Source organism: Bombus vosnesenskii, unplaced genomic scaffold (assembly GCF_011952255.1).
Source record: "Bombus vosnesenskii isolate JDL3184/JDL3185 unplaced genomic scaffold, Bvos_JDL3184-5_v1.1 scf7180000013349, whole genome shotgun sequence".
Taxonomy (NCBI): Eukaryota; Metazoa; Arthropoda; class Insecta; order Hymenoptera; family Apidae; genus Bombus; species Bombus vosnesenskii.
In genome coordinates, this window is record NW_022882985.1 from 1279877 (window position 1) to 1295460 (window position 15584).

The following is a 15584-nucleotide window of genomic DNA, read 5'->3' on the forward strand; positions in this document are numbered from 1 at the left end:
ACATACGCCTTCTGCCCAGTATTTGTACGAAGGGCAAAACGTAATATAATATAACGTAATATAAAATATCGTAATACAATATACCGTAATACATTATAACGTAACACAATGTAACGTAATATTATATAACGTAATACATTATAACGTAGTACTATATAACGTAATACATTATAACGTAATACAATGTAACGTAATATTATATAACGTAATACATTATAACATAATAATAACGTAATAACGCGGAATTAATTTCTTTATGAGAAATTTAAAAAATTATATTTTTCGGTCTATAAGGCGAATTCTTGAACTATTCAAGAATTAAATTGAAGCTGAAATTCTCAGAAATTATCTATGTAGAATTACACGAAATTAGTGCAGTGCTCTACTTTGTATATAGTGGTGCAGTCTACCAGTGAATCAATGGTACTAACAAGAAGCAAAATTTTAAACTGATTTTTCACTAATTCATTGTATATTTTTAAATATTTAGAATAAATGTTACTAGATAAAAGTATAAAAATACATCATAGATTTTCTAACTTTTTAATGCTAGATTTCGTCTTTGTAAGAGATATATTTGAAATTATTAAACCATTGTCAGGTTCTTGAAAATTTTCAGATATATTTGTGTTAATTGAATTCGTCCTCTCGCTATTAGAATTCGAGTTTTGCAGCTTTGGCGTAGAAGTTCTACCTTTTAAGAGAACTGCTTGCTCTGTACTTTTACTAGCTTCTTTAATAGATATCGAAGACACATCACTAAAATCTGGTAATCCGTAATTACTATCAAATTGTTTCTTAACAGGTGATATTTTTTTAGCAGTATTCATCGGTGTTACATCAGAATTCGATGATGAGCTCAAAGCGCTTGCTTCGCGTGTTTTTTTCAACGTCGTAATCGCCCAACCTAGACCAAGTTTTTTAAGAGCAATTTCCATTTCTTCCGGAGATGATGCATATTTTAATATAGTAGAAGATGGGGTACTTGCTATTTGTGAAACACCCGATAATTCGGAAAAACTATTTGAACTTGTAGATGTGATTTTATCCTTATTATCTTTACATTCGTTATTTGCATCAGTACTAGGATAAAAAAGCTGCAATTCTTCTATCTGCAATGATTTTTGATTAACCGTGTTACGCTGTAATTTTCTACCGTTCATCTCCTCGGCAATATCTTCTCTTCCTTCGTTTTTACTTCCCATTAAATTTTGATTTCCTATATTTTTAGATGTTTTGGGTGAATCAAGAAATATCGAGGCCTCTTTTACTAACTCTTTTAAAGATAATTTTGTAACTGAAGAATTACACAACTTTTCTGCACGTTGATTATGTAAATTAAGCGAAGAAGCAATGTGTTCGGATGGCTTTACTATAGCAGTAGATTTCGTTATTTGACTCTCTGCTACCTTCTTCGCTGATAATGGACTTCTGGCATTATGACTTTGACTTTTATTTACGGTATCCGGCGTGTCGAATTCAATTATTGTTGACAATTCATGACCTGATGATTCAATTTCCGGCCTGGAATTCGATTTTATTATAATCGTACCAAAAATGTAAGATTAAATTATGAAAATATAAAAAATATGAAAAAAACAAAATTTTACCTATATGGCCCACTAAGTAAACTCACTGGTGGTTTACTTCTTCCATTAGAATGTGCTAAATTATCTACAGCTTTCGATACTTTTGGATCAGTCAGCATTGGAACAAAATCTTTAATCCTTTTTGACTAGAACAACATAACAATTGACAATGTATAACTAACTAAATAATTATATATAAGTTATGTAACAAAATGTTGCGCTAACAGACAGAAAAAAAGTTTATTTAAAAAATGTATTCTTCATATTCAATTCATTATGATTTGTTATGAAAAATTAGGCTCCATTCAGTAGTACTATACTTTCAGTATATTGTATTGTATTTAATTATATAAATGTTATTATTACTAATTAAAAAACATAAGTTATACCTCTTTATTAGAATGTTTCCTTGTAGTTGTATCATTTCTTTCTATTCTGGAAATATTACTTTTAAAACTATCATTATCCGTTGAAGTTTGTATGGAATGTTTTATAGTTGAAATTTCTTTTGATGTAATTAAATTATTATTATTGAAACCTTCACTTTGTTCCAAAATTTCTTTCGATATTTTTTCTATCAGTTCTTCCTCATAATGTTTCATCAGCTTAGTATCATGTTCTGGTGTTGAAGTTAACACTTGGGCTGATTTATGTACTTTGAATCTATTCAACTGAATATTCACTTTTTCCTCGTTTATAATCTTTGGCTTGGCTCTTTCTTTTTCTACTTCTATTTCTTGTTCATCAAGGTAAATTACATTATCATCGGTTGTTGGAGTTACTGTTTGTGTTTCTTTAATTTGATCAGGTTCTTCTTTAATAATTGCCTTGCTTTTAATAATCCTTTGAGATTCGATTAATGTTTTTGCAAGTTGATTATGAATCGCTTCTATATTTTCTACAAGTTTATGAACATTTTCCAGATCAGACCTTTCTCGTGGCTCAGGTAACTGCATCAAACTGGTTTCATCGAGTCGAGATGGATCGATCATGGACATTTCCATACCTAAACAAAATCATATAATAATAATTTTCTTCTCCTTAAACTTCATTACTTAATTGTTAATAATTAATAAAAGTAATATACCTCTTTGTTCATTTCGAACTTTTTCAATAAGATGTGTCAAAGAAATTATTCTCTCAGCACACGTAGTTTGAAGATCTTCGTACTTTTGTAATATCTGTGGGCAATTTTTTAATGCATAATTACGAATTTCATCAAATTTAGTATGTTCTTGTTTACAGTCTGGATTATTACATAAACAAAATCCTAATGAAGCTGGAACTTTCAAATGTACGTCGTTAATTTTTCTTGATAATAGACGATCATTTTGCTGATGTTGAGATACATCTGTTGATGTTGAATAATCATTTTTGGTGGATGATGACTTGTTGTTAATATTATTATTATTATCATTATTATATGTTTGAGTATCTGTGGATGGATATCTAAGTAATTTTTTAATTCTAGTTAGATCAGGTATATTTGAAGGCATTTTCATGGTACGTGGTGATGGGGTTTCAGGTGTTGATACTGGACTAACATCTCTCCTCAAAAGCCTTAAGCTTTCGTTTGTTGATGAATCTAACAGTTCGAGAATAGAGATATTATTGCTTAACGCTTCAAGTATATCTTTAGGCTTTGCTGGTGGTGGACTAGCAAAAGACGTTGATGAGTCTGAAACATCCTTTATTTTAATTCTTTTTGACTTGGATTGAATCCATTGTTGTTTACTCATAGTGACCTGTTGTTGTTCGTGAGTGCCCGTTGAATAAACCTGAGTACTTTGCGTATTAACATCTACAGCAATTTCTGCAACCGGAGGTGGCTGTACTTTAATATTTAATCCACTTTCATCCACATACATTCTAATCTTTTTACTAGGCACATCTTCCGTACTCGTACACCTTCTTGGACTGCTATATTGCGATTTTGACAAAAATTTTGAATATTTCTTTGTAGGAGTCAAAGGTTTGCATGGACGAGTTGAACATGATTTGTGACACATTTTTGTCGGAATTGGCTTCGATGTTTTCATAACGTGCTTTTTCTTTTTGTGCGTTATTTCCGGGCTTTCTTCATCAATATCAGTAATTCCGTTTATTGTCTCAGAACTTGTTGATTCGCTACTGTCTACTCCTGCTCTGATAACCGTAATTTTTGGTTCAATGGGGTAATGGTCTGTAATTGTCTTAATTTCATCAGTAACAGAAGTAGATTCACTTTCCTTCTGTGGCACCAGTTCTACTTGTGTACCTTTATCTTGAGCTACAGTTTCTCTACTCTTATCTCCTGTCATAGTTTGTACAGCAATTTCTACTTTTTTCACAGATATATCACTTTTTTCTTCTATTTTATCCGTTTTATCCTTTTTACTTTTTTCATCAAAAGATGCATTTATCACTGTGATTTCTGGCGATATAGGTTTTTGGATAGGCGCGACTTGAGTAGGTGACTGAGTCTGAACTGATTTATCTCTTTCAAATAAGGGCTTTATAGATGCATTAAAAATGTCGTTTGGTAAATCTGCTCCAAATTCTTGTAATAACAATCGCTTCTGTCTTTCAACCTTTTTTAACATATCTAATATTTGTTCTTCACGTGAGATTCCATTCTCTTTGCATTTGTTTTGTGGAATTTTGCTAGTTTCTGTACATTGACTAAAGCAACATGATTCTTCCCAATTGACACAGTCATCTATGTTTTCATCATGATTTCTTGGTGTAAGAGTAATTTGTCTTTCTACAGGGTACGACGTACATTGTTCTTCATTTAATAACGTTTTTAGTGCACGATTTAATTTCGTTTTGTGTTGGTCTCGTAAAATTTTTCTTCGTTCTTCCTGTACATATGTATCTTTCTAAATAGAAATTGCAAGGAGAAACATTGTAATTAATGAGACATATGTATATGGTGAAACTTGGAACGTTAAAATAAGATATATACCGGATAATGTTCGACTTGACTGGCTTTTAATTTACGTTCTTCATTAGTAAGTTGATCTAAATGTTGCATAAGTGTCTGATAATCCCGACGTACTTTTTCTCTTAATACTGCATCTTCTCCTCGTTTCTTCGCGCTGTGTTTACGACTTTCTAATACGCGTGTTTGAGCAGTTTGTGCTCGTTCAATTTCTTGAGCCAAATCCATTGCACTTGGCTGTGAACACATGTTTAATATCAATGAATCTTTTTTTATGTTCCTTTTTAAATTATCATGAATGGCTAAAAGATCATATGACTAGAATGTAAATACAATATTTATTATACTACTTATTGCAAACCTCATCCCATGCTTGTATTTTTTCAACTACACCAGTTGGTTGATCATACACATTACTATGATGCTTTTTATGATCATATAAGTGTACTTTATCAGTAGCTGGGCATTTTACATATCTTGGTGTTTTTGTTTCTCTGTTTATATATTGTTCACCACTATCAGAAAAATATGATGAATCATCACTAAATGAACTAGAACTATCACTATTAGTAGAATCTGAAGTTGTTTGTACATAGTCATCTGGATTATACCTTTAACATCCAAGATATTTGTTAAACATTATATTCTTTTTAACTTTAAGCATTATAATACATACCTTGTTGTTTTATCTTTTATCCGAATATTTTGAACATTTTGTTCAGAAGTTTTATTGTCAAACTTAAGTTCAGTAGCATGTGCAGTTTGTGCAGGCAATAGTTCTATAACTGAGTTAGGAATAGATTGCTGTTCTAGAATTGGAGAATCATTTTCTTGAATTTCTTCTATTGTTTTTGCCTTCAATTTAACTGGGGATTTAACTGTAGATTTAACTGGAGATTTAATTGCAGACTTAACTGGAGATTTAGCTGGAGAACTTATTTTAATATCATTTCCTACAACCTATAAAAAAGTTCCAATATATATATGTATACTTGACTCTACTGATGTTATATCAAAGTTATTTAGAACTAATATACTTTTATATTGGTTTTTGTCTTCCCAGGTGATTTCTTACAAACATGTTTCTTCATCTTTTTAGATATCTTTTCTTGTTTATTTTTGTCTTCAGTTTCATTCTGAATAGATATACATATAGTATTTTCTTCAGATATTGTTTTCTTGGGAAGGTTTGCTACCATTGTAGACCTAAAGTTCTCCATTTCTCTCACTTGATGTAATCTTTCCTGACGCTGTTGTTGTGTATTATCCATCTACATAGATTTTATTTAATCACTCATAAATTTTATTCTAGCACAATGTATGAATATTTATAAAAATTCTCTATAATGTAACTAAATGTATGAAAAAACAAAATTAAACCTGCTGAATATTTTTCATTTGCTTCATTGCCTCTTTTCCTCTTTTTAATGCTGCTAATTGATTCTTCCTAAATTGCTCCTTGATCAATGCATCATGATCTGGTTCTAATGCAGCAGACATATGTGCTTGACCAATATCTGCCATGTCCTCTTGATATTTCTGTTGAACTTCCATGATTTTTCCATTGTATATTTGCTTCAAACCTAAATTGTCATTATTTTCAAGCTTTCTAAGTTCCTCTTTAGCTATGCATTTTGTACGTTTCAAAAGTCTATCTGATATTTCTTTTGATTGTTGGCGCACCTGTGCAAATTTCTTAAGTGATTCTTCCAATCTTTTTATTATTAATCTTGTCATCAACCATATTACTATTTTATCTACTTTTAATGCAATAAAATAATTACTATAATGTTACAATATTCAATACAAAATATGTATTTACCAACTTATATTTATATCATTAATAAATAAGGATTGTTTCTTTGTACTTCATTATTATTATTATACATCTCATATTTCTATTTCATACTTTTTAAATTTATCTTTTAATTTTTACATAATTCATAATATGTGTACCTGTTCCAAACGTAACCTTCGTCGACGATCACGCTCATTTTTCTTAATTTGATCTAAATCAGATAGTACCATTCTTCCTCTGCGGATATTCAAACGATTCCCATTAACAGTAACATTAATAGACATAGTTTATTCAGGCAAAAGCTATCTGTTATTCAAATAGATCTATTATAAAATATTCCTTAACTCGAATTTAAAATAGTAGGAACGGCCATTCTTACATTCCACCAATCAACGGAGCATTGTTCCTAGTGGTTTTGTAACTGTACATTCACGGCGCCGTTAGAAATTTTTACGATAAAACTTGCGCGCGTGTAATTCAAACATAAATTACTAAAAATTACTGATAACATCTAACATATTTAACGGAATATTATATCTTTTGTCGATGAATTTAATGTTTATAACAAGGTAATATATAACATATAATAAAATCTATGATAAGATTAATTGTATATGAGAAGGTCATAGAAATAAATATATAATAAAATATCTTATATTCTAAAAATAGTAACTTTTTATGAATATATATATAATTATCATGTATGTTATAATTATCACCTATGCAGACAAGTGCATAGCGTGATATAATTGTTTTTTGTTTCATAACATATATCTAGGGGAATATAATTTCTTGAATAAGAATTCGCGAAGTTACTAAAGAGTAAAGCGTCAGCCTTGTATCTTGTACAGTCGGTATCACGGTCGTTGTCGGTATTGTTACAAACAAGCAATATTCAGTGGCGACTACGTACACGCTTGAGATATACACTTTATCATTCAAGTATCACATATCCTTTGCGCTTCTCAGTGATGAATCCATTCAGGTGATTAATGTTTGCCTAAACAAACCGTAAATCAGCTACGAAAATATTCGCTAGGACAAAAGTTATCGTTTCATTTATAGCAAAGGTGATGATTGTAAAGTGAAACAATCAACGAGGACAAGGAAAGATATCTATATTACCTCAAACTTCTATCAATGTGTGTAGTGCACAATTGTATATTATTGAACTTCCAAAACTTTTTTAACAACGTTCAAAATTGTTAACTCTATATTTATCTCATCAGTATTTGCGATGATCTCTGATAAAATTGTCGCATTTATGCTTACAGAGAAAATCTAATAATTGTAAAAAAATGTGTATTATTAAAAAGTGTCGATGAAATATTTTAAACAATGATTGTAATTCAGTTAAAAAAAGCAGTTTTAGGGACATATGGTAAGTAATCGATGATATATTCCGTTTAATTTTCGATATTACAAGAGCAGATGCATATCTTGATAAAAAACAATGTTTATCAAGCTTTAATAAGAACTATTTTTGTAATAGCCCTAAACGTGTAACACCTAAACGATAGTGGAGGTTTAAAATATCTATATAATGCAAATTATTGCAACAGAAAATAATGAATCGGTATTGGTTGTAAGTCAAGATTTTGATTTTCATGAAAGCTGTGAATAATCCATTTTGGAACAATGCATAAAAGAGGCATAGTACCTCTTCATTATAAGCTCAGTTGCTTAAAATTTCTAAACAATCATTGTGTTTTGCATGTGTATTTATTTTTCCTTTTATTTCAATCAAATAAAGATATTAGAGGAAAAGGAGAAAACATGTAACCTTATTATCTTCTTGACCTATTATTTATTATAATAAACATAACTTGTATGAAATTAATTTTTGTATCATCATCTAGCTAATCTAAATTTTATTATATTTTGTTATTATTATATAAGAAAATTGAGTTTATCTAGAATAAAAGACTGCAGTAAAACAAATGGTGACATTTCTTCATACTGATATATTCACTTTTGATCTTAAGCTTTCCAAGTGATACAAAACTAATATTTTTGGTACAAGAAAAAATACAGTATAATTAATATAATTATATGATATTATTTTAGTAATATTTCATATTTAAACCATATAGTATATTGCAATATATTATTGGTTACATATATATATTCTTTTACTTTTTACAATTGTTTCAAATTTTCTTCCTCACATACGTTTCAGATTAGAAGAATACATGGAATCAAAATGGCACGTAGACGTAAAAGTGAAATGAAATCATCCGTAAAAACATCACTTAAATATGTACCTGTTCGAAAATCTAGTAGACAAATAGCCAAAAAGCAATTAGAAGAAAAAAAGATTAATGGAGATGTTTTACAAATATCTTACTCAAACGACTCAGAAGATAGTAAAAGTACCACAGAATACCAAACCCAAGTACTTCCAAAAAAGAATCAAAATTCTTTAAGGAAGCATAACAAGCATAAGAACATTTCTAATAGTAATGTACTTGCAATTAATGAAGAGTGTTCATATTCCACAACATCCCAGTATAAAAAAGATGCTAGTGAAAGTGATAGTCAAGATGGAATAGACATCATAGTTGATCAATCTAATAAACTTAGTCCTGAAGATGTTCAACAAGTAGTTGTTGGTAATCCAAATAAAGAAATTGTAACTGAATCTGATTCTGCTGAAATCGAAATATGGCCAGAAGATGTAATAGAAGAAACTGTAATATGCGAAGAGATGGAAGTTAAAGGAGAACTTAAGGGTAGTGGTTGCAGCTTAAAACAAAATGACAATGTAATTGTAAAAGAAGTACTAGTTGTAAACACTCCCTCTTTAGAAACAAAAAATTTTGTAGAATACACTGTGATACAAAATGAGAATGGCATGGAATCCATGTTAATAGAATCTGATTCAAGAAATACACCTACTAATGATTGTTACTGCAATATGCAAAGTGACGTGTGTAATTTACATAAAACAGGGAATTCCATGCCAGCCTTATGTATAGATGTGCCAATGACTTCTAATGACAGAAATAACAAATCAACTAATTTAGAAAAATCATATACTCATAGTAAGGATATAATTAATGATCAAGGAGACCCATATGCAAATAAAGATGCATATACAAAAAAGTTGCAAACTTTATCTAAAGATGATGTGTTCTGTAAGATAGATAACAAATTAGCAGATATGCAAATTAGTGAACCTTCAAAAGAAATACAAAAATTAGTTAATGATTTATCCAATACAGAAAACATAATGTCTCCATTACAAATTGCTGGAAACACAGAAAAGGTGATACCAATGAGCGTTGATGAAGAAAGCAGTTCCTCAATATTAGATAAAATGGAACAACTGCATCAATCAAATAACTCTGCTATATTAGTTGATATTGTAGAGAAAAGTATTACAGAGTTAAATAATGATTCTTGCAATGATAAGGTAGACTATACAAATCAGCATTTATTAAAATCAAAAGTATTATCAGATAAAAAAAATGGAAATCAACGTAAAACAGTACATTTGCAACAAGTTAATGAGGAATTGTATGGTGATAGTGAAGTGGATAGCAAAATTGATGGGGAAGATACAAAACTATCTAGTAGCAGTGATAATAGTAATGATACACTATTATCTATGAGTAACTGTAAATTAACAGAATTTGATACAAAATGTAATAATAATTCAAATGATATTGATAAAAAGGTTGAGTTTAGAAGCAGAAGTGGTAGCACTGATACAACAGGTTCAGAAAGTGGATCAAATAGTTCTGGTGTAAGAAGGAGTAGTAGAATTAGGTCAATTGGTTTAATGAAACAAAGGTATGTATTTTAATATAATATAAATATGTAAATCATATAAAATATTTTTTTAAACAAATTAACTAAAACAAACAGACTTTCTAATTGTATTATTGAAAATAATATGTACACATGAGTTTAGGTGAATTTTAAAACAAAAGGATGATTTGTTTTTATGCCATTTTATAGATCACGAGGACGTGGTTTAGTTATGAAACCTAATGTAGATATTGCAAAAACAAGCGTTCAACAGGAACGAGAAAAAGTAGCTAATAATGTTGTTTCAATTGCTCAAGAAATGAAAATGGATAATATATCTGAATCACAATTAGATAAAGAAACTAATATCAGTAAGACAGTAAATACATTTGAGTCTCTTACATTGCTAGCAACAACTTGTAATACTACAGGCTACGATTCAGATTCCTCTAAACCTGTTAAAGTAAAATCTCGTTGGCGAAGATCAAGTGAACTTGAAATGGGTGGATCAAATACAGGGACTGTATCTACATCAGCAATTGGATCTGTATTTGGAACTATAATTGCAAATATATCTGAATCTGGATCATGTTCAACTATTAAAACCACAAGTGGATCCTTAACAGATATTAATTCTTCAGATTCTCCATCTGGATCAGCAACAATTACAAATTTTCAATCTAATACAGAGACAGAACAAACAAAAGAGGTATCGACATCAGTTAACAATAATAATATTGTGCAAATTCCAAAAACTGTGGGTGCAAGAATTTTATTACCTATGGTTCCTGAAATAAAAGACAGAGAAATGGAAGAAAGGCTAAGTCAGTTTGAATATTTGCGTGAAAATTTATATTTGACAGAAAGGTATGTAAATAGAATACAGCCCATGAAATTATGATATGTATAATAATAATACTTTTAGATACACAAATAAGGAGACGAAGAGAATGGTATGTGATTGCTTTTTAACAGAGGAAGAAATTGAAAGAGGAGAACTAGGTTGTGGAGAAGACTGTCTAAATAGACTTCTTATGATAGAGTGGTACATATTATATATTCATACATTTAAATTAAATGTAAAACATTAATAAAAAAATAAGCTTTATACAATATGTTATGTATTTTCTAGCGGCCCTCGATGTGTAGTAGGTGATCGTTGCACAAATAAAAGATTTCAAAACTGTGAATATGCAAAATGTGAAGTATTTAGAACAGAAAAAAAGGGATTTGGATTACGAGCTATGGTTGACTTGTTAGCGTAAGTAAGTTTTTTTACAACTATAATATAATAAAATTCTTTATTAATAAATGCTATTTTTAAACATCAGAGGAGAATTTATAATGGAATATGTAGGTGAAGTAGTTGATCCAAAAGATTTTCGACGTAGAGCAAAAGAATATTCAAAAGATAAAAATAAACATTATTATTTTATGGCATTAAAATCAGATCAAATCATAGATGCAACTCTGAAAGGAAATGTTTCTCGATTCATAAATCACAGTTGCGATCCAAATTCTGAAACTCAAAAAGTAAGTATAACTAGTAAAAATAAATTTTAAATTATATATAGAGAGCTTTATCTTTATAATTGAAATTTGTACAGTGGACAGTGAATGGTGAATTGAGAATTGGCTTTTTTAATAAAAAATTTATAGCTGCTGGTGAAGAAATTACATTTGACTATCATTTTCAACGTTATGGGTATGTATGTTAATAGTATTTTAGTTGATTAGTATTTTGGTACGTTAATGATATGTAACAAAGTATGTCCCTTGTGCAAAATTTTATCGCACAATTAGCAAAGAGGCACAAAAATGTTTTTGTGAAGCACCCAATTGTCGTGGTTGGATTGGTGAAACGCCTGAGGAAGAAAAAGAAAAGATTGAAAAGAAAGAAAAACGTGAGAAAGATATGAAGAAAAAGAAAGGTGAAAAGAAACAAGCTGATTATATGGAAGATGAAGATGTGAGTAATATAAATATAATTTTTGTTTTTACTAATTTGAACTATTTAATAATTCATTTGATTTATTTTTAATATTATTTTAGTTGGAGGAAGAAATAGATAAACTATGCTCAGGTGGTTTGAAAAATAGAGCCCATACATTGACATTAAGTAGATTAATGGTACGTAGCAGGGAATTAGAACACAGAACACGGCTTTTACGTCTCATACAAAGCGGAGAACAGCCATGTCGAAGATTATTTTTGGATTATCATGGTTTACGCTTGATTTGGAGTTATGTTATGGATATTTCTACTAATGATTCTGATGAAGCACAACAGTTTCGACTAGAAGTTTTGAAAACCCTAAATACACTTCCAATCCCCAATAAAACAATGTTAATGGATAGTAAAATTTATAATGTGGTAGAAAAATGGTCAAGACGATTGTATTTTTCTTTGAGTGGAGATTCTCCTGAAGATGATCAAGGAAAATCAAAATCAAATAGTGATGAATTGCCAGTTAATTATGACAGCAGTGAAAAAAGAAACTCTTATTCATTGACTGATATAGAAAAACAAGAAAATAATATTGAAATTACTGACATAAAATCTGATAACACAGATCAAAATCTTATTCCTGAATTAGCTTTGAGTCTTTTAGCTGAGTGGTCAAATTTAAAAGAAGTTTTTCGTATACCGAAAAAGGAAAGAATTGAACAAATGAAAGAACATGAGAGAGAAGCAGATCGTGGATACAGAGAAGAATTAGAAAAAGATGAAAAAAGAGGAACGTCGTATGACAGGCATAGATCTGATAGATATGGGAGAAACGAAGTAGAGAAACGTGGGGATAGAAGACGAGGACGAGAATCTCCAGAATCTGAACATACTCGAACAAAAGATAAGAGAATAGAAGAAAGAAGTAGCTTAGTTCCAATTCCGCGAATGACGAAATACGAGCGCAGGCAATTATTTGCTTTAAAAGTAGCTAAAGAGGAAGAAGAACGACAGCGTCGTCAACAGCAAGAATCGTGGCAAGATCATGAAACTAGATGTTTGGCATTAGGTATAGATCCTCATACCACGGCTATGGTAGACCCACAAACAGGATATCCTGTTTTTTACAATCCATCAATTGGACAATGGCAACAATATCCTACACAAGGTTTTAATCCATATATATATATATTTTTATACATTTATGTTGCATAGTTCTTAAATGATGTAAGTCTAAAAATTTGACTTTATAATGAACAATTTCTATTGGCCTTGAAAGAAAGGATAATTTGTCATAACTTATACCTATGTATATTATATTTCCTAAAAGCCATTGAAATTGACTTACACCATTTAGAAACTAAGTCCATTTCTTCTTATATGATTATTTCATTCATATAAAATTTTATTATATAGATGGAGAAATAAATCAGCAATGTACTTCAGTGTATGTAGCTGGACCACAGGCAGTATCTAGCCATACTCAATCCGGAATGGTACCGCAAAGTTCACATGTCCTAGCACCATCAATTTCTTCTGAAATATCACCTGGCATGTCGAGTAACATACCTTCAGGTGTACCTCCAGTGGTCTACACGTTAAGTCAAACGCCTGTATATAATCAAAGCACAACAGCTTATTCTTTACTGTCTCATTGTCATCAACAATACCCTGAAGGCCAATTGCCACTCTCGAATAATTTAGTTTCTAGCGGAACATCGGTTTCGCTCCAAACCGAATCTCTTTACGAACATATTGAAAAGCAGTCAGATCAACAATTTTCTGCTACATTCAGACAATCGCAGCCTGAAGCACCTCCTATAGATTTACCACCCAAATGGAAGAGTGCAATTGATAGTAGAGGCAGAACATATTATTATCATGTAAAAGAACGAATATCGCAGTGGTTGCCTCCTCCGCCAGATCATATTGGAGTTCAACCAGATTCGTCATCGACTTCAGAATCTAGTGAAGAATCTAGTTCATCCAACGAAGAAGATGAAGAAATTGACGAAGACAATAACGAAGAATCAAGAAACGAAGAGTTAAGCTTAAATAACACTTTGATAGAAAAATCATTAAATGGTTCTAAGCATAATGTACCTAAAAAAAGTGCGGTTCATAATATAAGCGGATGTTCAGGTCTTTTTCCGGAAGGCAAGAAAAGAAGAGAGGGTTTAGTTCAAGAAAGAATTATTAGCGTACGTTATATTTCATGTTTTTCCTTTTTATTACAATTAATACGTATTTTTGTATTCATTCTTATATATTATGTTTGTATATTTTATAGCCACGTCGAGAAGAAGACCGTATGGATCACAAAACGCACAAAGGAATAAAGGAGAAATTACGACGTCAAAAAGAAAGAGCCAAGTTTAAAGAACACGTTGAGAAAATACGAAGACATCGCCGTAGTAACAAATCTAAATCGCATTCACGACATAGTTTAAATAAATTACAACTACCGTCGTCTGATTTATCCACAATGTCAGAGAGAAAGATTAAAGATACTTTTAGGATAAATATGGCAAATGTCATGGTACATTTTTTGAATCCGTATAGGAAAAACGATTGTAAACAAGGTAGAATAACAAATACGGAAGATTTTAAACATCTTGCTAGAAAGGTACGTTTGCAGAAGAAAATCTTTTTAAATAAATTTTTTTACGAATTATATTATTTTTTTTAAGCAGAAATGTTAAATTTAATTTTTTAATAATCTTTTCTGTTTTAGCTTACACATTTTGTACTTGCAAAAGAATTAAAACACTGTAAAAGTGTTGATGAATTACAATGTAATGAAAATGTTAAACACAAAGCTAAAGATTTTGTACGTAAGTATATGAGTAAATTTGGCGCAGTTTATCAGAAAAGCACTGATGAAGATTAATTATGTAACTTATGACATGAAATTGTTATTTATTATACGAATCCTTCACTTTGAACATTGTAATATATCTACTAAAAAAAATATATCCAAGTAATGCCTGTATGTAGATATATATATCTGTAATTATCATTATTGTAATATAGATGAATTTGTACATGCTTCATAAACATTCTGGTAATTTAGCCATTAAGAAATTAGCAAATTTCTAATTTCGTATATTCAATGTATAAACTTTATATTTTCATTTGGTAGATAATAATATGTATGTTATATCTTAAAAAAAAAATGCATTTTATGTCCTGCTATAATGTACATCTTGCATAATTATATTAAGTATTGATTTTGCCTTTAATTATCAGTTTTAAAAAATGACATTAAATATTGTATTGTGAAATAATCAATATCAAAAGTCTTAAATATTGTACATAATTATAAATTGTAAAAGAATTTTTAACTGTTTCATAAAAGTAAGTTGCAATTATTATCTTCTTAATGTGTATAAAAAGCAAATGAAATTAAAAATAATAAATTTTGCATTTACAAACTTATTTTCTATCTATTTAAAACTTTATGTATTATAGTTTTTTAGACAAGAACAATATATGCAAGTTTCAAAGAAAAAAATGTTTGAATAAAAAAAATTATTTATTATTAATAGGCTACAACTTATTGAAGTTGTTTCTC

The 15584-nt window shown here is 29.8% G+C and overlaps 2 protein-coding genes across 6 annotated transcripts; one reads left to right on the top strand and one right to left on the bottom strand.

The window, feature by feature from the left end:
• The first annotated feature begins 390 nt into the window (after positions 1-390).
• Positions 391-15448, top strand: LOC117236413. Of its 5 annotated transcripts, XM_033499331.1 has the most exons (13): positions 7115-7295; positions 7376-7691; positions 8490-10105; positions 10274-10930; positions 10989-11108; positions 11196-11324; positions 11395-11596; positions 11671-11768; positions 11867-12032; positions 12116-13178; positions 13427-14211; positions 14301-14636; positions 14745-14956. In XM_033499331.1, the coding sequence occupies exons 2-13, from the start codon at positions 7689-7691 to the stop codon at positions 14898-14900; spliced, it is 5331 nt and encodes a 1776-aa protein (XP_033355222.1). In that variant the 5' UTR covers positions 7115-7295; positions 7376-7688; the 3' UTR covers positions 14901-14956. The 5 variants fall into 5 exon arrangements, with proteins under 5 accessions (XP_033355224.1, XP_033355226.1, XP_033355225.1 ...); XM_033499333.1 differs by lacking the exons at positions 7115-7295; positions 7376-7691 and adding an exon at positions 391-423; XM_033499335.1 differs by lacking the exons at positions 7115-7295; positions 7376-7691 and adding an exon at positions 6749-6879.
• Positions 443-6694, bottom strand: LOC117236415. The gene is made up of 10 exons (XM_033499336.1): positions 6469-6694; positions 5893-6195; positions 5550-5783; positions 5189-5472; positions 4874-5123; positions 4537-4749; positions 2677-4450; positions 1979-2595; positions 1611-1735; positions 443-1524 (listed from the first exon to the last, which is right to left on the bottom strand). The coding sequence occupies exons 1-10, from the start codon at positions 6592-6594 to the stop codon at positions 525-527; spliced, it is 4926 nt and encodes a 1641-aa protein (XP_033355227.1). The 5' UTR covers positions 6595-6694; the 3' UTR covers positions 443-524.
• Positions 15449-15584: the final 136 nt, after the last annotated feature.